The 22,528-nt window shown below is 34.5% G+C and overlaps 1 protein-coding gene across 5 annotated transcripts in view; it reads right to left on the bottom strand.

The window, feature by feature from the left end:
* The window catches only part of LOC149785722 (four-jointed box protein 1-like), a 158,407-nt gene that overhangs the window by 39,407 nt on the left and 96,472 nt on the right, over positions 1-22,528 (bottom strand). For all 5 annotated transcript variants that reach the window (XM_089979596.1, XM_089979592.1, XM_089979595.1 and 2 more), the window contains one exon: positions 16,509-18,249. In XM_089979596.1, coding sequence (XP_089835722.1) covers positions 16,509-17,226 — 718 coding nt within the window. In that variant the 5' untranslated portion in view covers positions 17,227-18,249. The remainder of the gene's footprint in view (positions 1-16,508; positions 18,250-22,528) is intronic.

Raw genomic sequence — 22,528 nt, 5'->3', positions numbered from 1 at the left:
TTTTCTCATTAAATTGTCGAGAGGACAGTTGTCTGGAAGTAGTTGAGCGACATTGAAAGAAAGGTCTGGCTTCATAGAAAAGGAAACAAGTCTTGGAAAAGCACAAGGAAAAAAATAGCTCCATACCTGTGCACCTACTAGCAGGAAAAGACTGCATCCAGGTTAGGGTTGAGGCCTGAAAAGGTTGGGCAGAATGACAGAGAGAAAAAAAAGAAATGCAGCAATACCTGTCACCGACAGTAATTTGAAAAGGACTGGAAGCAATCAGGTTATGCTGACATGCCAGCAATTTGAGTAAAGTCATTCACTCAATTACTGTATATGATGAAATTTGTTTTATCAGTAGAACATGACGGCTAATTGCATTTTGCATAAATTTTGTTATTCTATTCTAAGAGAAAGTGTATCATTCAAATTTTGTCTAAATAATAGATTGTTATATTTTACTTACCGGGGTCGGGGGCATGTTCTATTCTATATCTTTGCTCAGATCTCTGTAACTCCATCCATTAATTTCATGTCTTATTTTATTGTTTGCTCAATCCAGGCAATAATATCATCTAGATAACAATAACCAAAACACCACTGAAGTGGGGGATCATATTACATATCACACCCCTCCCTAACAATATATTACTATATATAATGTAATAATGTTACATTTACCTAAGGCAGTGCTGTCCAGCCTTTTTGACACCATGGGCCACTGAAAAATGTTTTTCTTGAAGCCGAGGGACGCAGCAGAAAGCTGAAAAGCAATGACTATATAGCTGCTCAAACTCTGGCAGGCCATTTAAAATCAGCCCACGTGCCGCATGTGGCCTGCGAGCCATGGGTTGGACAGCACTGACCTAAGGGAATACAGAATGCTACAACTGAGTAAATATATAACTTTTTAGGTAAGGAATTTTTGTTGTGTGGCATGAGGAGTAACCAGACAGAGAAGCAGCACTTTGCAATAATGGGATGCATATATTTCTTCTTCTTTTGTACCCATTATTACAGTGATAAAGTAACATGTGGAGAAAGTTCAATTGCTGTAAGAAGAAAAAAAGTCATCAAACAAATTTAAGTCCTTGAAAAGTTCTTGAAATACAGCTTTCTGATGCTGTTTGAACAATGGTCTAGTTATTTTATGTTGTTGTTGTTGTTGAAGGGTTTAATGCCATTTTTCAGCACAAGATAGGCTATACATGGCGGCCAGTATCAATGGTGGAGGAAGAACCCAAGAAAACCCCAGAAAGAACCACCAATCCATGAGAAGCTACTGGCAAGCTTTCTCACATAACCACTTTGGCTGAATCCAAGTTTCGGACACATTTTGTCCAGGTTAATGCCAGCATAATCTATGCTGATTTTTGGACATGTTGTGTCCAGGTTAATGCCAACATAATCTATGCTGAGTTTTGGACATGTTGTGTCCAGGTTAATGCCAACATAATCAATGCTGATTTTTGGACATGTGTCCAGGTTAATGCCGACACAACATATGCTGATTTTTGGACATATGTCCAGGTTAATTTCTAACATAAGTAAAATGGTTTTGGTGCATCTGAACTTATTGCTAATGCAATTGACTTCATTAGAAATGTTGAAAAAATTATGGAAATAAATAAGAAATGTAATTAGCATTTGGATACTTTTGTGTTTTGTTATGACATAATTTGGCTCTCATACTTGCCAGTTTTGTGGCTACCATAAACATCATTACAAAGAGGGAACACTGTAGTGGAGGTTGTGGTACTAGAGGTGGGTATGGACAGGGTGTTTCAATGATAGAAGCAGTGCTTGGCATGGACAGGGTGTTTCAGTGATAGAAGTAATACTGGGCATGGGCAGGGTGTTTCACTGATAGAATACTGGGCATGGGCAGGGTGCTTCACTGATGGAAGTAATGCTTTTGATAATTTATTTGTGAACCATTCAAATGTCCAAACTCAATTGAATGAGCAGATTAGCCATAAACTGTATGCTAATCTCTAGTTTAACTAATTAGCAATCAGATTAAAATCAATATCACCTACATAATGGAGATTTGGTAGGTGCTTTGATGTTCTGGTGACCATTGGAATTCCTTGGTCACATATTTGAGTAGCCTTTCTGATAAAAGCGTTGCTGTTCATGTTAGGTACAGTTATGGTAGTAAGGACAAGTTATTCCTAACTACCATATATTTTCACTTATAAGTTGAGTCAAACTGCAAGCATCAAAGATCCTGTTCTGCTGTAGCATAATACACCTGCAGATCAGGGTCTATTTTGTTTGCTCTACTGATTACTCCTTGCACACTACTCAGACCCAGATATGACTGAAAAATTGTTAAAGCTATGTTAAAAAACCAAATCACACACACACCCATAAGGATGTATGTATGTGTGTGTGTGTATATATATATATATATATATATATATATATATATATATATATATATATATATATATATATATATATATATATATACATATATATATATATATACATACATACATATATACATATATATATATATATATATATATATATATATATATATATATATATATATATATATATATATATATATATATATATATATATATATATATATATAAAATGGTATTCAAGATGAGAGGTGTTTGGAATTGGTGGCTTGGATAAGTCATTCAAGACACTCCATGAAAGGGGACTATGTTTTAATCAAGACTGCCATGGATACTGAAATCTGCTTACACCATCTGTGACACTCTTATACAAGACCAGAATCTTTAATCTTCACAGCTGGATGTGCTACCATGTCAGTTCAAGTGTTTATTATTTTCAGAGTTTCTTGAAACTTGATGGGATGAACAATAAAGATTGACACTCACTTGAAGGCAGGAAGACAGCAAGGGACAGGGCGTATTGTGTAAGAAGATGAATGATTAACATTTATTCCAGAAGATTTAGAGTCTCAGATCACCAGGTAAATAAACCTGCAAGGTCTTGTTATGTATTTCCAGGATTTCAAAGTCTGCAGTATTAAAAGGACTTGAATCTTCCAAATAATTATGATAACATGGCTCAGTGATTAGAATGTGAGATTCATGTCTCAGATGGTGCTGGATTCAAATCCTACCATCAGAATAGACTAGGTCCCTTACCATGAAATGTCCTTGGGGAATTCAGTCTACTGCAATTGCCTTGGCACTAAATAGCCTTCATGTGTCCCTGTACTGATAAACACATAACACAATGATCAGAACGTTTGAAATTTCTTTGGAAAGCAATAAGTGCCTTGTTAGAAGTGTCAGATACAATTTCCTTTGATTTGAATGAATATCTTTCATTTATAATTGATTTTTATATTTCAGAAAGTCATTTTTGTATAGAATCAGATACAGGAAAACTATCGATAGAAAACTGATGTATTTTAATATACTTAGGAGATCAGAAAACTACAGGGGATGAATATTCTTTTCTTATTTCATCAGATCAAGACACAAGTCATAAATTATCTCAGGTCCAGCGAAAATAGCATGGACACCCATTGTTAACAAGTGAATAAGAAATTTAAAAAATAATTAGTAAAGCATAATTTAAATTAATTTTCACTAGTCTTTGATAGGTTGAATTCCCAATTACATTTCATTGCTTCAGTGACAATTTTAAACCTGTGTAGACTTTTTGGACCTTTTGAAATACTCTGATTTCATTTATTTTTGTGGGTCTCATTATTGTGGGGGGTTTTTTTCTTTCAAAAAGAAGATATTTTCCTGGGTACTTAAGGTCTTTGATTTGCTTGTCAAAGTTTGCACATTTTAAGGCATCTAATTTCAAGAATGAACCTTTTCAAAATACATGTGCCTCATAAAAAAAACTCTGCTGACAACAAATGGTAGTCATTAGAGTTGTTAAAACAATACTACTCTCTGGTAGTCGCTAGAGTTGTTAAAACAATACTATTCTCTGACTGAGCCCAAATCAAACATCAAGATCAGTCACTTACAAAGTGGTTTCATCCAAATGCACGGTTGCTGATGTATCCCACAACCTTTAGCCAATCGGTTATTTAAGAACATACATTTTACTTAAATCACTGCCCATAAAGTTGCAAGATCCTTACTTTCTGATGATGACATTGGTTTAAGAGTGGTACAATTCAACTTGGGTCACCTTTATTTTTGGACTATGTCATTATTCCACATGTGAATCAAACATCTGACAAGCTGCCCCTTGCTGAATACATTTAGTAGTCAGTGGCAATATTTAATGTGTTCAGAGCCCACTAGATGCAAAATAGATTTTGATGTTTCCATTTACCCTCATTAGTCCATCAGAGATCCCAATTTTTTTTAATTTGATCCCCATTTTTCTCACCAAGGTTTGTTTTTTTATTCAGTATGACCCTTAGTTCTGACCTGGATGGGATGGGTGGGGTTGATTCTTGATCTTGCACCCAAGGGGATACACTGATAGATGTTAGCACTAGACGCTAACTAAATTAAAAAAATAGTGGAATCACTCCTTTGTGCTTGCCTTGTGTATGTACTTCAACCACTAGACTTGAAAATAAATAAAGACTACAATGAAGAATTTAAACCACACTTCCACAGCAGGCCAGACAGATCATAAAGGAGAAGAAAGATGTCTCTCACGAAGATCAGTGTACAGCACTGGTGGACTTGAAAACATAATCAATCAAGCCCATTTATGCAGAATGGATACTTCAGGCTGACAAAGAAATGTGTGGAAGATCAGACCTAATTATCCATGGCTTTGAGAGAGCTGGACTTGTTAATTCCACAATTTCAAGTTTATTTGCTTCACAATCATTTAGGTTACCAGCACCTTATTTGCATGATGTTGATTCAGTGATTTTGTCTGAAAATCAGTGAAATGTGAGCTTCAGTACTTAGCTGTAATTAGTGAATGTGCACAGTGTTTCATTAGTAATCTACCATATATACTTGCCCGTAAGATCATTCCAACTGCAAACTGGCAGATCTGGATGTTTGTCATCTGCAATTTGACTCACCTTATAAGTGAGTATATATGGTATTCCAGGCAATTGTTTAGTGTTGTTCAGTCTCCTTCAGTTTAATTAAATTGTCATGTATATAGTGAGACATGCTTTTATGGGGATTGACATTTTAAAGGACAGTTGCACCTGAATGAAGGGTTAATTTGAATAAGTGTTGTAGCTGTCCTGGGTGGGTTACTTTGGGAATTAGCAGGTAGATCAAAGAAACAACTTTTTCAGGCTACATATTTAATGGTTTCTTGTGCTACATGAATTCAAATTCAAAAGCTCTCTTGATTAGCTATTCCTGCCTCTCTGTATATATATATATATATATATATATATATATATATATATATATATATATATATATATATATATATATATATACACACACAGTAGAGCCTCATTTATCCGGACACATTCGTTCCCAGCAAATATGTCCGGATTAACGAGTTTTCCGGATAATTGAATCATGCACATTTTTTATTTTACGATATCATCACACCTTATATATGTACATGTATATGCTAGCTTTAAATGTAATGTACTGTATATTCAATAATGGTTGAAATAAATTAATGAATACATCTATTGTGTTTATTTCACATTATTATAACATGTGCTTGTACGTACATATACAGTAAATAGAAGTTTAGACAATTAACACATTGAACACATCACACTATGTTCATGTACATGTATGTACTGTACATACATTTATTATGTCAATTTCCTGAAGAAGTCTGTAACCTTTGTTTGCGTGGATTCTTTGAAGCCCTATACTGTCCACAGCTTAAAAATGTCAACTGTATTTGCACAGCAAACAATAAACTGTGATTGTTACATACAATTGGTAAACAACAAAGAGGCTTAATGACACTTTTAATTTATTTACCGTATGTTATGTCAAAAAGCATGAACGATTTGATCCCAGTGTGTTTATTTAATTATTAACACCCCCGTCAGCGACTAGCTAAAACAGACATTGTTTATACAATCGCTGGTTACAATATGGTCACACTACTTAGTTATTGATAGTGGCGATAGATTCACAAAGGCTTCACTACTGTGTTTTATGTATTATTCTTCTGATTGTATTTTCACATACGATTTTTCGAATTTTCTTATTTTTGGACAGATTATTTCCGGATTATCGAGACAAGTTTTAATGTAATTTTACACTTTGGTCCCCGATTTTGATTTCCGGATCCAGAACGCGGATTTCTTGATTAACGGAGCAAATTAACGTTTAGGAATTCCGTTCCCGTTGAATTATGTCCGGATAGCGAGGTTTCTGGATAAACGGAGTCCGGATTAACGAGGCTCCACTGTATATATATATATATATATATATATATATATATATATATATATATATATATATATATATATATATATATATATATATTATATCATCCTATCGGACTTCAATGGAGACATCCTGATATCATATTTCTCTAACTGGCTTGATTGTTTCTATAAACAACTCAGTGTTTCTTATGTAAAAGTAAACTTCTGATATCTTAATAATGAGTTGTCCAGAAGTTGATTTGAAAACATGTAAATGATTACTACATATCTGATCAGACTCACACTGACTTTCAACCTCTGCCACAAAAGATAAAATGTTAAATAAAGGTGTAAGGGCTGGCAAAAGTTTTCAGAGTTCAAGTGTAAAAAATCTTTTAAACTATATACAAGTTACTATTGTGAATTTCAGTTCAGGTTTTGCCTGTCACTCCTGCCAGGGTATAGACTGCACACAAAAGATCACCAGAGGCTTCTGTCCTGTGCCATCCCCTTGAGCTGACTCCAGGTGTGACCTATCTTGGTGATGTCCGCCTCAAGGTCGCATCGCCAGGTGTTTCTTGGTTATCCCCTTCTCCGCTTGCCTTGAGGGTTCCACCTCAATGCCTGTCTGGTAATGTTGGTTGGTGACTTACATAGGGTGTGTCCTATCCAACTTCTTTTCTTGATCTCATCCACTACCAGAAGCTGGGAGGTTCTCTGCCACAGATTGGTGTTGCTGATGGTGTCTGGCCAGCAGATCTGGAGAATTCTTCATAGGCAGCTGTTTATGAAGGTCTGAACTCTCTTTACGGTTGACTTGGTGGTTCTCCAGGTCTCTGCCCCATACAGTAGGACTGACTTCATGTTGGAGTTTAACAGTCTGATCTTGGTAGTCATGGAAATTTCTTGGAGCTCCAGATGTTCCTGAGCTGTATTAGAGCTGCTCTCCCTGTTCCGATCCTTGCCTTGACGTCTGCATCTGTGCCACCCTGCTGGTTGATAATGCTGCCCAGGTATGTGAAGGACTCCACCGCTTCCATGGGACTTCCATGCAGTGTGACTGGGTTGTTACTGACATAACTGATCTTGAGGATCTTGGTCTTGTCTTTGTGGATGTTGTGGCCAACCTATGCTGATGTGGCTGCCAGTATGTTGGTCTTGTCATGCATTTGCTGCTGACTGTGGGACAAGAGCACTAGGTCATCAAGTTGACTCCACAATATCCACTGGATTCCATTTTCTCAGCCCATTGGTGGACATCTTCATAATCCAGTTGATGGCAAGAAGGAAGAGAAATGGCAACATCAGGTAGCCTTGCCTCATGCCAGTCCACACTAGGAAACTGTCTATGTGCTGCCCTGCATGAATGACTCTGCAGGACATTCCATTGAAAGTGTTCTTGATCATGTTCACTAGCTTGGTTGGGATGTCGTAGTGGCAAAGAAATTTCCAGAGTGTCTTTTGGTCCACGCTGTCGAATGCCTTCTCATGATCAACAAAGTTGATGTAGAGTGAAGATTTCCACTCCAACAATTGCATGACTATGATGCAAAGAGTAGCTATTTGGTCCGTACATGATCTGTTATGCTGGAAGCCTGCTTACTCATCTCGTAACTGTGGAACGATGGCCTCCTTCATCCTCTCCAAGAGGACCTGGTTGAAGACTTTCCCTGGTACTGACAAGAGTGTTATTCCTCTGTAGTTGGAGCAGTTGCTGAGGTTGCCTTTTTTGGGATCTTGATGAGGTGTCCCTCCTTCCAGTCCGTCGGTATTTCTTCTTCCTCCCTGATCTTCTCAAAGAGGGGGTATAGCATTTCCACTGAAGCCTCTGGGTCTGCTCTGAGGGCTTCTGCTGTGATGTCATCAGGTCCAGCTGCCTTGCAGTTCTTCAGCTGGGTGATGGCTTTCCTGATGGTCTCTGGTGGGATTCTCACAGCTTATGGGGATATTTGCGTAGGGTGGTGGATTTCTGGACGATTTAGTCGTGCTGGCCTGTTCAACATTTCTTCAAAATGTTCTGCCCATCTATTCATTTGGTGTTCTGTACTTGCTGATTGCAAATTTGGACCACTTAATCAACTATTTTGTCTCTAGTATTTTAAAAATCTAAAACTAATTACAGGTCCTGTAGATAATTATTTAATTAATTTACACAAACACGAATGCCTGTTCTCACTTACTGCATAGACCATAGAGCTAGACCTCTTAAACCAAATGATTAATGTCCATAAGGTTTTGGGTGAGTACTGTAAAGACTCTGCTTGTATTTTATTTTTAGACTGCAAAATCAGAACACTTAATTGAAGTGTGGATTCTTTCAACATGACTTATGTACAAAACTAGTAAATCTGAAACAGTCAAATCATATCAACTGTCCCTACTACATAAGTATTAAATCTAATCTTCAAATACTTGTATCATGTGTTATTCTTTCTTTCATTTCAGTTATACTGTTCTTCATGCTTTTTTCGCTCCTCTCCATCCCTACTGATCTCACAGTATGTAGATTTAAGGCACTGAGTGGAACAGTGACCATATGCTGCATGAATGCATAAGCATTAAAACAAATGTTCTTGTTGTTGTAGCATTTAACACCATTTTGCAGCACAAGATAGGCTATACATGGCGGCAAGTATAATTGGTGGAGGAAGAACCCTGGAAAACCCTGGGAAGAAACACTGACCCACGAGAAGTTACTTGCAGGCTAAATTCTCACATACCAACATTAAAACAATGTAAAATGCTCTATAATTCTTTTTGTTTTTTCAAAGGGGTCATATTAAACAAGCATCTGTCAAAGCTAATATTTTATCACAAGATTGTCCTCATGAAGATGAATTAATAGATAGTTTTGTTGAATGCTAGGAATGTTGTCAAAAAGAAAACTGGGTGAGTATCAATTTCATCATATGTGGCAAATTTATTGTTGGGTGTTTAAATTCATCGTTCAGGGCGACAATGAAATTCACACAACAAATTTTACCCAACAAAAATTTGTGAAAATAAAGTAGTTTCACTCTTTTTCTGCTTTTTTCTTGTCTTGCGTAAATGTTAATTTATGAGCAGGGCTCGTTGAACATGTAAAATAAGTCATCTTGTAGATTTAATGGGTTGGGGACCAAGGGGATGATGAATTTTCATCTATTTGAAAATAATTTGTTAATTTTCTCCTGCTTTTCACAAAATTATGCAGAAAGACAAATCCTCCCAAAATTGACAAAACCAATAAAATTTTAATCACTTGTGGAAACAAGATCTGCATATGTCAGATCACCAGCAACATTTTAATCCACAGAAACGTGTGTAGAGTAGAAATCCTGACTTTTTTATGCAGGTCATACAATAATAAGAGTTATGTGGAATGCCTCACCATTTTAGAGTTATGCTCTTGGACAGAAACTATAACCCTGTGTTCACGTTGCTACCATTGCCATGCGGTGCAGTTTTCTCTAACAGATAAGAAACAATGATTTAAACCATGATATTGTAGTAGTCATTCAAAAAGGTCATGTCAGTCTCCTAATGGTACTTTAGTAAAGTATGTTATTCCCTACAGTTAATACACATTTTGTAACTGACCAACATTTCAAACCCCAATCAATTTCCACTAATTACCATATGAACTTGTTTATAAGTCAGGTTCAGTTGCAAACTGCATACACCCAGATGTGCTGGCAAATCTGGGTCTATGCAGTTTGGAAGGACTTATCAGTAGAACAAACAACATAAACCCAGATTGACTGGTGCATTATGCAACAACAGATCAGGGTCTATGTTTGCAGTTGGGTATGACTTATAAGCAAGCACAGATGGTAACATGTTCTAACTTTCCTTTGTCATAGTTACTGCATTATGTCAGTGTTCAGTTAGCTCTGCAGTCAGTGTCAAAGTGCATTAAGTCACTGTACAGTTAGCTAGCTCTGCAGTCTGTGCTTTGTCAAAACCTGTTAAGCCAGTATACAGTGACCTCTACATTCTCTGCTTTGTCAAAGTGCATTAAGTCACTATGGTGAGATCAGCAGTGGTGCTTTATCATAATTCATTTAGTCAGTACACTACACTCTACAGTCAGTGCTTTGTCATAGTGCACTTATTCAGTATACAGTAAACTCCACAGTGAGTGCTTTGTCATAATTCATTTAGTACACAGTGAGCTCTGCAGCGAGTGCTTTGTCATAATTCATAGAGTCAGTACACAGTGAGCTCTGCTGTCAGTGCTTTGTCATAATTCATAGAGTTAGTACACAGTGAGCTCTGCTGTCAGTGCTTTGTCATAATGCTTATTTATTTGGTTGATTTCTTCATTCAATTGGAATATGTGGCCTTGGCAAGTTTGCCGTAATGTGCAGTAACAGATGCTTCACCCACATTTCTATTATACTTACTTTAAGTTTGCAATCATCTGGCCCCAATTTCCCCGTCGTTTTCAAACATGATTACGATTATAATGAGTTCAGATCACTACTTAAACAACTGTATTACTTAATTGAGTTTTTCCCTAAATGCTTCTACCATTTTAGAAATTAGTAGGCTAGTTTGATATGCATGTAAATTGTAAACACATTAAGAGAGTAAATTAAAATCAAGTATTCAACAGTCAAAGTTAAATGACACTGAATATCAAATAGAAACAGGTCAAGGAAATTCAGTCACTGACAATCTGCAGGATTGGTGTGGAAAACTCCTTTCAAGAAAGTTAATACAAGAAGCCTACTTTTAGTTGCTCGGAGTTAATTTTTAGGCCTTTTTGAATGGCACCTCCTCATTGATTACATAAATGTATACTGGTTTTGGCATAATTTCCAATCTGTACATCCTGATGGAGACAGAGAGGGTGAAAAAAGAAGAACAAGAAAAAGAAGGCAGGGAGAGAGAATAAATGAAAGAAGAAAAGAAAGAAATAGCCCAAATTATGGAAATACAAGTTTGAATAACATACATAAAGGCACATATGGCAGATATATTTGCTAAATGGAAATGATGGTAGTTCAAAGTGTGACATCATCACTGTGGCAATATCAATGGTCTCCCACCAGTATATTTCAATATCTCATTATGAAATATATAATAAATCAAATATTTCTGCTACATAATAAAATGGGATCCATGACCATACATATATGTGTTATAATGAGGGACAATATAGTGAGTGAGTGCTATATATGGATCCAGTAACCTTTTACCATAGATTTAAATTTTAAGTATTTCTTAATTAAAACTGCTCTAAATGATGAGATTAAAATAGACTTTTCTATTAATTTTTTCAGTTCAGAAAATATGACAAGCCACCCTGATAAATTTCTTAATTAACTTCTTATTTTCTCTGTTTGAAAGACCTATCTAAATGGGTAGATCTTTCACATGTATATGCTTCAGGTGGACTTCATATTGAATTAATCTCATTCAATCCAAAATAAAACTAATTTTCTGGAGAGATGACCCCTAGGTATAGTTACTAGGGTCAATATTCCACTTTTTATTACCTCTGATACCTTTGATGCTGCCCTCTTAGTGGTTTTCACAAGTCTTTGATACCTCTCCATTCTTTAATTGCAGTCATTATATACCAATATAATAGCATTTTCGTACCAAATTAGATCTACATGAAAAGCTAGAAAATAGGGTTTATTTAAATTATTTACTTTCTTGACTTCAGATACTTGGTGAATATTGGTGCTCAGACTCCATTGTTCTTTTAAGTCACCCTTGTTGCATTTAATTGTTGTTGTGGTGGTGGTGGTGGTGGAGTTTTTTCTTAACTAAAACAGTGGAGCACTGTTTTCATAGTTGGTATTGTTCAGGTTTAGAACTTCATAACTGGCATTATTTAAGGTTAGCTCATTTTTGTTGTGGTGAGGTACTTCACGGATCCTATTACCAGGGTTTAACACTTCAAAGCTGGAGAAGCTTATTTAGTGAACTAACAAGCAGCATAAACAAATAAACAAAATTCTCAAAGCTATGAATTAAATCTTATTCCTGATCATATTACTGTGATATATATAATTGTGCATAATAAATTAAATAATTTCATGCTGTAACCAAAAGATTTATGTCTTTTATTAATTTGTTTTAAAGAATCGACAGATAACCAGAACCCTGTAAGCACATACAGCAATCCTTCATATGCTTGACTTTGACTCTTAAGTGTTCAAGGAATGTTAATCTTCAATAACTTTTCCATAACCAGTTAATTTTCAATAACCAGTCCAGAACCCTCAGTTTTCAGTAACTAGTCCACGACCTTCAGTTTTCAATAACTAGTCCAGAACCCTCAAATTTCAATAACTAGCTGAACACCCATTGTTTTCTGAAACTGAATTATGTGGATTGTACATTTCCTCAAAGGATTTGGGAAAAAAATGGAAACAAACTATTTGACAAGAAATTACATGGACAAAAGTGAACACATTTAATATGAGAAGAACAAAAATATAGAAGATTAATTAAGTGAAATTTTGAATGTTTTTGGCTGTTTTTGAATGGCAGGTTCAGCATTTATTTAACCATGGCATGACAAGGATATGGGGGGGGGGGCTAAGTGCCTTTCCCTGTGAGATACAGAGGCTCATGTTGCCCTATGTTGACATTGAACCTGCCATGCTTGGATTATGAGTTGGACTCCTTACCCACTGAGCTACCATGGCTCCTACAAATTTAAATGAGGTAGTATTGTATATTTAAGCTTAGATTTGTAATTTTACTTCCAATATGCAAATTTGATGGTGGGGGAAGCGATTAACTAATTTATGGATATCTTGTTAAGTTTCTTTTGATAACATTTAATACCGTGTCCAGGTCTAAATACATTTTATTAAACCCAATCAATTACACCTTTTAAACTTCGATTTAGTTCTTGATGAAGATGGTGGCAAGTGTTTAAAATTCCTTTTACTCACAGTGCATCCAACATTACACTAATTGGTGTTTCATACTGTTAGCAGGTTTAAATTTTTAAAAAAAACACAATGTATGGTTCATATAGAAAGTGTTGAATTTGTCATGGTAAAATACTTTTTTATGTTGTCTGTCCCCATTTAAGTGTATGACTACCATATATACTTCCTTATAAGTCGAGTCCAACTGCAAACTGCACAGACCCAGATCTGCTGTTGAAAGATATGCAAGCAGATCTGGGTCTGTGCAGTTTGTCAGGAGTAACGTAATCAGTATTATAAACAATATAGACCCTGATCTGCAGGTATGTTATGCCTCGGCAGATCAGGATCTTTGTTGTTTATAGCTTGGCTCTACTTGTAAGCGAGTCAAAATGGTGTCTCATGCTATGAGAATTTCAGAACACCATACCATAAAATCAGGAGAAAATTCAGTTACATGTAACAGTCTCTGAGATTTTTTTCCCTCTTTATTTAAGTGTGTTTATCTGCATATGTATGACTTATTTAAAAATAAAATTACGTCCTTGTAAGTACATGTAACCATGGTAATGCCTATAAGGCAACCATCCCTGTTTTTCATTGCCGACCCTAGCACTTTTTTCCCCTGGGGTAAAAAAAAATTTCCCCCAAAAATCCTGAAATCGATTTGTGCTGGTGTAACCCAGTACTTGAGGTGCTTAGGTTATTTTTATATTCTAATAATCATTACAATATCTATAATGATTTTTAAAAAATGTAAATTTATAAAAAATGTTTAAAAAATGTAAAATACCCAAAATTGATTTGTGTATCTGAGCTAATTTAGTCCAGTACTTGAAGTGCTTAGTGTATTAGATGTACTAATCATTATAATATATATAATGTTTAAAAAGAAAACTACTTACCCTAATTTTAAAACCAGTGCAATTGGAAATACACCTTTTGTTTGGCTTAAAAATTCAAACATTTAAAAATAATTCTTCTCTTTGTTTGAAATTTTTAGAAATTGTCTTAATTGAATAATGGGTATCCTCACGTTTTTAAATTTTTCGCCCAATAACCACATCATGATTACCAAAGTTCTCAAACGTCTAAACACAAGCATAGAAAGATGGAAGGATATCTATGGTTTTACCTCTCAGTGGCTGGGGCTAACCAGGTATGTGTGTATATAGCTGTAAATGATTACCAAATGTACATGGTTTACAATAATGAAAACAATTCAGTTTAATCTGAATGATTGGAAACCCACCCCTTCCCTCTGTCTTCTCAATTGGCTTACTGAACAGCTGACAGCTATTATAATGTGCATGCCATACCTTGCTCAACTGTTTCGTTTCATTTACACCATTTGCCTCTTTTTATCACAGGATTTAGTTTGCAAGACATTTCTTTCTTTATTATATCTGACAATTTCAGTAAAACATTTCTAGAATCACTGTAATATTCTTTCTTTCTTTGCTTATATGTGTATGATGAACAAGTCAATAATGCAACTGGACATCGGGTCTGGACATGTGCAACGGGGGATGTTTTTAAAGGCTCTACAATGACTAAGTAACTGTGTAGTGCCTTACACACCTGAAATGCTGTTTCTTCCAAATAAAATTTTACTAATCAAAGGTTCTGTTAAGAAACAAAAAATGTAGTTTTTAAAGATGATACATTGGCATTATCAGTAAATCAACCTCATTATAACGTAGTCTTCTGTAATATGCACTAAAACGAGTTTTTAAAACAAAATGAACATTTCCCAATTAATATTCATCTTAAGAAGACAAGTGAAAATCAAAAATTGAATTCAATTTAATTGGAACATGTAGTTCCTTAATTAGTGAAAGTTACATGCATGTTCATTTACATGTTTAATGATTTGTAAATATTTACAGTCAGTACAGTACTAAACAAAGCCATTTACAGATGTAACCATTACAGTCACGTGTTAGTCCTACTCCCTGGTAAATCTCAAACAAATAAATGAATGAATGAATAAATAATTGCTCCTTGTAATTTGAGTAACAAGTTGCTATAACAGTACCAATTTGTTATTTTTATTGGCTCACATTTTCTTAGATGTTCCTACTTTTTCAATGACATAGTCATCACTCAAGCAATGGATTATCCCAGCTTAATCTGAAGGTTAATTTAGAATCTTTTGTTTGCCAAGGAATGCTCAAGCTTTTATATATATATATATATATATATATATATATATATATATATATATATATATATATATATATATATATATATATATGTGTGTGTGTGTGTGTGTGTGTGTATATATATGTGTGTGTGTATGTCTATATATGTGTGTGTGTGTATGTATATATATATGTGTGTGTTTGTGTATATATATATATATATATATATATATATATATATATATATATATATATATATATATATATATATATATATATATATATATATTGGACATAGGTAGAAATTTAGAAATTTCTCAGATTAAATAAAGTTTAGGACTAGCATGCTTACAATGTTTGATGCAATATACATGGCTGGCCCAAGCAAGTTCCCCATCCCACCTTTTTAAAATTTATTTATATCTTGATCGACCACTTTAATGATCTATCTATCATTCAAAAATTCTGGTGAAAAACCTGTTTTATGGCTAAATTATTCAAGAGTATGATCAATTATCGAATTTGAAATTTTGTTTAGAATTAAGTTTACAGTATTCAGGGCTAAAATATGGAATTCACTTCCTGCTCACATTCGATCTGCAGATTCAGTTAATCCCTTTAACAACTTGTTTCAAACCTGCGGATTGACAAACTATGAAGAAAAATTTAACTTTTAGATTGGGTACTGGTACGTATCATCGTGAGAGTCATTTCACTTCAATCCCAGCTGACAATGATTTCCAGAAATGAAAGTTTGTCATTTCCTGTGTATTTTTTCAAATAATAAATATCAATAGCTGCTTGAAACCTATTTTTTCTCTGTCTGTCTCTGGCATGTATATAACTCTATTACTACCCGTTACACATATTATACAATAAATAATGTTTTCATAAGGCATCTTTCCAAGTGAAGCCATGTTCAATATGACAGCTATATATTTATAATCCAATTCACTCATTTTTGACCTGACAAAATTAACATTTAAAGTAATTGGAACAATTGTTTAAAAAATTTTAGATTGAGAAATAGTGGATGTTAAAATTTGTCAAATGTTTCTATATTTTGAATTTTCACAGGACTCTAATTTTTACTAGTTTTGCTATATTGATCTACTAGACCAAACAAAATACAAAATGTTCTCCACACAAATCAATATATTAACGACTATCACTGTATCAGTATGTATTTCATTCATTACTAAGTCGTATACTTACCTTTTGGTAGCAAGGACTCGGCTTCTTCAGACCAGTATATTCCATCGGTAAGCCTATACTGCCCATAATAGTGCCTACTTTTGTTCACTTTAGATAAATATCTAACACTTGGCTTGGGTTTTGTTTTTCCAACCTCTTCATATCTAAGAGGTGGCTTTTTAAAATAGGCAAAACCACTTATTTCTCCAAAATTTCCAGGTTTGAATGGTGGATTAGTCAGAAATATATTTTCCCTTTTGTGGTCATCACTGTATTCATTTTCTGCTTCAGAGCCATCATTATTTTCATTCTCTTCATCATTATCAAATATTTCTACTTTGTCATTATCTTCAAAATAATTTATCTCATCAACAGCCCTTTCATTTTTTTTATTTTCATGATATAAATGATCATCCTGCCCATCAGTTTCCTCAATATTTTTTAAATTTTGTTTCATGCGTACCATTTGTTCTGGAACCTTTGGGATTTCTTGTAGATTGTTTTCCATATTTGTTGCTTTCGGTTTTCTGCGGCCTTGGGCAATGTATCCATCCACTTCTGCATATTGCTCATCATTATCTCCAATATTTATAAATTCAGCTTCCTTCCGATGAAATTTGGCTTTAGAGTTTACCAGATGTAACTGGTCAGCTGTGAGATTTATCAAAATAAACAGTCCAAAACCAATTGCTGAGATGGTGAGAAAGACTGTGTGAGGACGATGTACTTTCATGTACATTTTGCTTTGAATTTACGCCACCACTTTGAACACAAAACTGACTAGATTATAAAAACAGAATATATGAAGCACTTCTTTCACACAAATCATGCTCCGTTATTGATTCAATATTCTTGTTTTTCCTTAAGTTGAAGGCTTTGTACTGAGAAACAGCAATATGAAAATGCATTGCCATGATTGATTGATCAGTACTGTAGCATGCATTTAAATGATGTTTTAAAGATTTTTAAAACCTATGGTAATTTTACACATTGCCAGAAATAATGATCCAAGCAACCACTGTAGAATGCATTATCATTGAAGAGGACTTTTCTTTCTCCTTGAAACTATAACATTCCATGGAATATTGTTCCACATAACAAGCACTACACCATATTGATATTAAAAGTTGTCATCACATATGCTGTTTAGTATATTTCTTGAACAGTATTGCAAAAATCCAATAAACAGGAACTTCTCAGAGTTCACATAAGTCTGTTTTTGTAAATGGAAACTTCCTTCCTCTAAAGCTCAAATGGTCTATCTAACTTCTTCCTTTAATCCCATCAGAACAATATTAATACGTTTTTTCACAGCTTAGGTAGACATGTATCCAAGCCAGATAAAACGGGGCTGAATTGATTTCCAATATTATCTGCTGCATGGTCTGACACTGTCCTTCTTGCAGGGGGAGATTTTATTTTCACACTTCACCAATGAGGTCTTGGCACCTAATGAATAATGCAAAGACTTGAGCTCAGTGCAGTCTACTTAGAAACAGCTAGATCACTAAGGAGCTGAAAATGATCTCTTTCATCCAGTTTCACTTTGCCCAGAAGCCTGGATATATTTAGCCTTTGTGCTTTGATAGGCTTCTTTTATATTGCCTGATTTTCCATCATCACCTTTAGTTCTGGTTGGTTAGAGTATAGAGAATGAGATAATTTCTGTATGATTAGAAACCAGTCTGCCCCTAGAAATAATATATCCCATGGGAGAAAAGAATACTGGAGGCTATTCTGCAGTTTTCACATCTGTGAATCACTAGAAAGGAAAAAAGAAAATGTGATCAAACAATTAGACTCAAGTCAGATGGCAAAGTACTTTGTTCAGCCTCACTTTATGTAGTTTTCAGTATTACTATCACATTATAAAGGCTTACTGCACTGATTTCTGAATTTAAAAAAAAAAGTTATTATTTAAACCATTTCAAGTCATTTATAATTATTGAATTATAAATCAGATAAACATAAAAGTTTGTAATGAAAAAAGCTTTGTCACTTTCAAGTGAAATGAAAATTCCCTTCAATTTGGTTTTAGATTTAATTATACTTATTCATTTGCTGTTAAAATAACTGCCCATGTAAGCACGGTCACAAGTAGAATAATATTAACTGGTAGTCTTTAGTCCTTGAGTTAATGTGTGCTACTATTTGTAGACTGATTTTCCATATGTTAGTCCTAACCATGGACCTTCGACAGAATGTAAAGTATGACCTTCGACAGAATGTAAAGTATGACCTTCGACAGAATGTAAAGGAATGATTAAAGTGGTAATCTTGAATGTATTGTTTAAATATCATTAAGAATTTGGACATAGAAAGTTTGATGAAAAATATATATATCAGTCTGATAAAGTTACAAATTTTCAGAATTGCACAATTGTAAATTGCATAATTAACGAAGATTTAATATTCAGAAGATGAAAACATTTATTTATTAAGACTGGATAGTACCAGTACAGGTAACCTACATTTGTCTCAACTGTTGATGAATTTAAATGTTGATGCATGCTTTTAAGCGGGGGGGGGGGAATGGCCGAGTGGTCTAAAGTGCAATCGTTACGGATCACTGCCATCTCATCTCTGTCTGCGTGGGTTCAAGTCTTGGATTCAGCTAATGTGGGTATGTGAGAAAGCTTGCCAGTAGTTTCTCGTGGGTCAGTGGTTCTTTCCGGGGATTTCCCAGGTTCTTCCTCCACCATTAATACTGGCCACCATGTATAGCCTATCGTGTGCTGAAAAATTGCATTAAACTTTACAACAACAACAACAACATTGCTTTTAAACTTAAGGAGCACTTAGAAAGAAATGAACTGGACCAATATGCAGCATATGCAGCCTTGAAAATAATTGGGTTGAGCATGTTGAGCATATACCTGTATAATACAGGTAATCAATATATTATCTTTTGTCAGGTAGGGGAATGCACATACTGATTATGTTTTTTAGACCTGCAGTGTAGTATCCAATCAAAACTACCATATTTACTTGCTTGTAAGTCAAGTCACACATCCAAAAACAAAGATCCTGTGCCTGCTGATCAGGGTCTATCTTGCTTATTCTACTGATTACTCTTAATGAATTGCACAGAACCAGATCTGCCAGTGACTTGTGCAACAGCAGATCTGGGTCTATGCAGTAAATTGCAGTTGTTCTCAACTTACAAACCAGTACATATAGTAAGGTCTCTTTCAGGCAATATAATCTTTTCATGTTTCTGTTTACTGTTAAACATTAATGTCATTTGATTTCAACAGTACTTGTTTGTCTTAGTGATTTCATTGCAACCAGTCTTTAGAAGACAAAAATTTGATACAGTTAACTTTACAGGATAATTAACACATAAACTTACAACTTATCATGATGTAATTTTGTATTGATTTTCTGTGTCAGAATACAGTAAAAACATATAAACAGTACCTCAAACAACGAATTGTTGTCGCTCAACATGGCCACCCTTTGACATCAATTTTGAATCAAACAAGCAGTGCCATCCACTGACACTCTCTAACATTTTTTTTTAATTAAATAGAATATTTTTTATTCCCATGCTGCTGTTTCTGTTGGGTAACAGCTTTAGATCCATAATGCATTTGCATTTATATTGAGTCTTAGATTGAAACTTTGTTTAATTTCTTTACAGCTGCTATCTATAATTTGTACCTACTCAATTCTTGTCAGCTGTCCACAAATACTGTCTATCTATACATGTCTCCAATGTGAAAATTTCCATTGAATTGTTAGTTCTTACTCAGCAGGTTTCTTTGTCCATCTACACACAGGTGCTCTCTTAATTAATAATGGATGAAATTTAGGTAAATATTGGCCCAGGATTCCAATTCAAATTATCAGTCATATAAAGCATGGTTGGCAAGACCTTGTCCTAGTCTAATATTTGCTTTCAAGTGGGTTTGCATATTTGCTGAAATAGGATGACACTTGCATGTTAGATGTAGATATTTGATATAAAATCTTACTCAGATCTTTGTGAGACCATCCTTTAATTTAGAATTGATTCTAGGTTTTATATTTCATTGTTCCATAAATATTGAGATACTTTCGTGTTAATTTAACCCTGATCAGACTCTTGAGCTTTGACAAAGCATCTCCATGAAATTCAAATTCAATATCAGAGAAAACTGGTAATGTGTTTTTTTTTGTTTAAAAAAGGTTTTGTTAAGATAAAGTAAACCCTAATTAAATCATTTTATTGACTGAATAGCTGTATATAATTCTTTTATTATTTTTTTGATTTTCATTTGTTCTTTTTGAAAACCTTTCAATCAACATGACTTTTTGCAAGCAAACAAAAGAAAATCAAATTGTGCAAGAATGGAACATATCTTTTATTATTTTATTTTAAACCCATGCATAATTTTAAGTGAAATGGACATAACTTTTACTGTAAAATTTCCATAAGTTTGATTTTGAAATTAAAAATAACCATATGGCCAGTATTCCAGTTGTATGTCGGTAGTATATGATTCTGTTAAATGAAATTTTAGTATACACCTGTCTTTTGTTGGGAATATTATGTTAATAGCACCATCTGTTGGCACTGCTGGTAGAGTGTTGGATTCGTAAGTGAGTACATGCTCTGTTTTGTTTTAAGGTCTGTTGCTGCAGTGTGCTCACAGGAAAGATACTTTCCTCCATTTCCTCCCCATGATGTAGCCAATAATGTGTTAAAAGTGCTATTAAAAGCAAATAAATAAATGAAGAAAAAAAACAAGTCCATTAAGATTTGCTTGTTTGGCCCATAACTTTGTAATGGTGGATTTTAGAGACTTTCAAGAAATTTATTCGCTGTATATCATAAATATGTAGTTGGTATGTCTTGTGCCACAGCCACACACCCTGACACCAGGTGAAAGCTATAGCAAAGGAAAATGCAGTTATGTGACATGTATCTTTTACTGGAGTATACCTTTTGAACAACTGAAAATATTTTTATGATACCCCATATGAAATGATCATGAACTGTTCTTGAATGGTTCATGAAAGTTCATGAACTATTCTTGAATGTGCATGAACTGAAAATGGTCAGTTCGAGAAATTATGAATTTATGAACTGTTCATGAACCAACACTTCACAAACTGTTCTTGAATTCATGAACAGTTCATAAAAGTTCACAAATTGGGTCATTATCATTCATGATCCAGTGCATGAACTTATTCATGAACTACGATGACCAACGTTTCTCATTAATGATTCATGACTTCATGAACAGTTCCTATACAAAATTTGATTATCTGACAAACTCACAAATACCTATTTTATCCTGAATCATAAAATAACCAGACCACTCGGATGCGAGAGGTCATGGGTTCAAACCCCAGCCGAGTCATACCAACTTATAAAAATGGTACTGACAGCTGCCTCGCTTGGCGCTCAGCATTAAGAGGTTAGTGTTAGGACTGGTCGGCTTGGTGTCAGGATAATGTGTCTGGGTGGGACATAATGCTACATGTGTGCAGCATGATGCCCCGTGCTATACATCACTATAAATCTGTCACACTGCAGACATTGTAGCAGTATGACTGAAAAATTGTTAAAGCTACGTTAAAAATCTAAATCACACACACACACATAAAATAACCTTAGATGTGGGAGTTTTAAAACAGTATAAAATGCAGCATATTACATGTATCTTAAAAATGGTATTTAATGTCAGATAAATGTCTAATATGCAACAAAGAACAAAATGACAACCGATATTCTTTTTATTTACTCTTAGCAACACTTTCTGTATGTTTGTAATTTTTCTTTGAAAATTTCTCAAGAGATATTGGGGCAGTTGTGTTAAATCAACTGTTGAAGCATATTTCATCATCAAGGGCCTGTCTTTCCACTGGGGTTCTCCTGACTTGACCAATCTTTTTCTCAATATCTCTTTTGTGAAGATGTTCACTGACAATAATTTAATGATAGAGAGGGTCCTGTGTCAGAACGGGTCATGGGGGTAATCTAAGGTGTTTTTGTCACTTTGTATGTTTTTTTCCTTCAGATTATTGTTATTTTTTTTCTCAACATCAAGCTC

Source organism: Sinohyriopsis cumingii, chromosome 13, assembly GCF_028554795.1.
Source record: "Sinohyriopsis cumingii isolate HCF-2022 chromosome 13, ASM2855479v2, whole genome shotgun sequence".
Classification (NCBI taxonomy): Eukaryota; Metazoa; Mollusca; class Bivalvia; order Unionida; family Unionidae; genus Sinohyriopsis; species Sinohyriopsis cumingii.
This window is presented reverse-complemented; position numbering and strand designations above follow the sequence as displayed.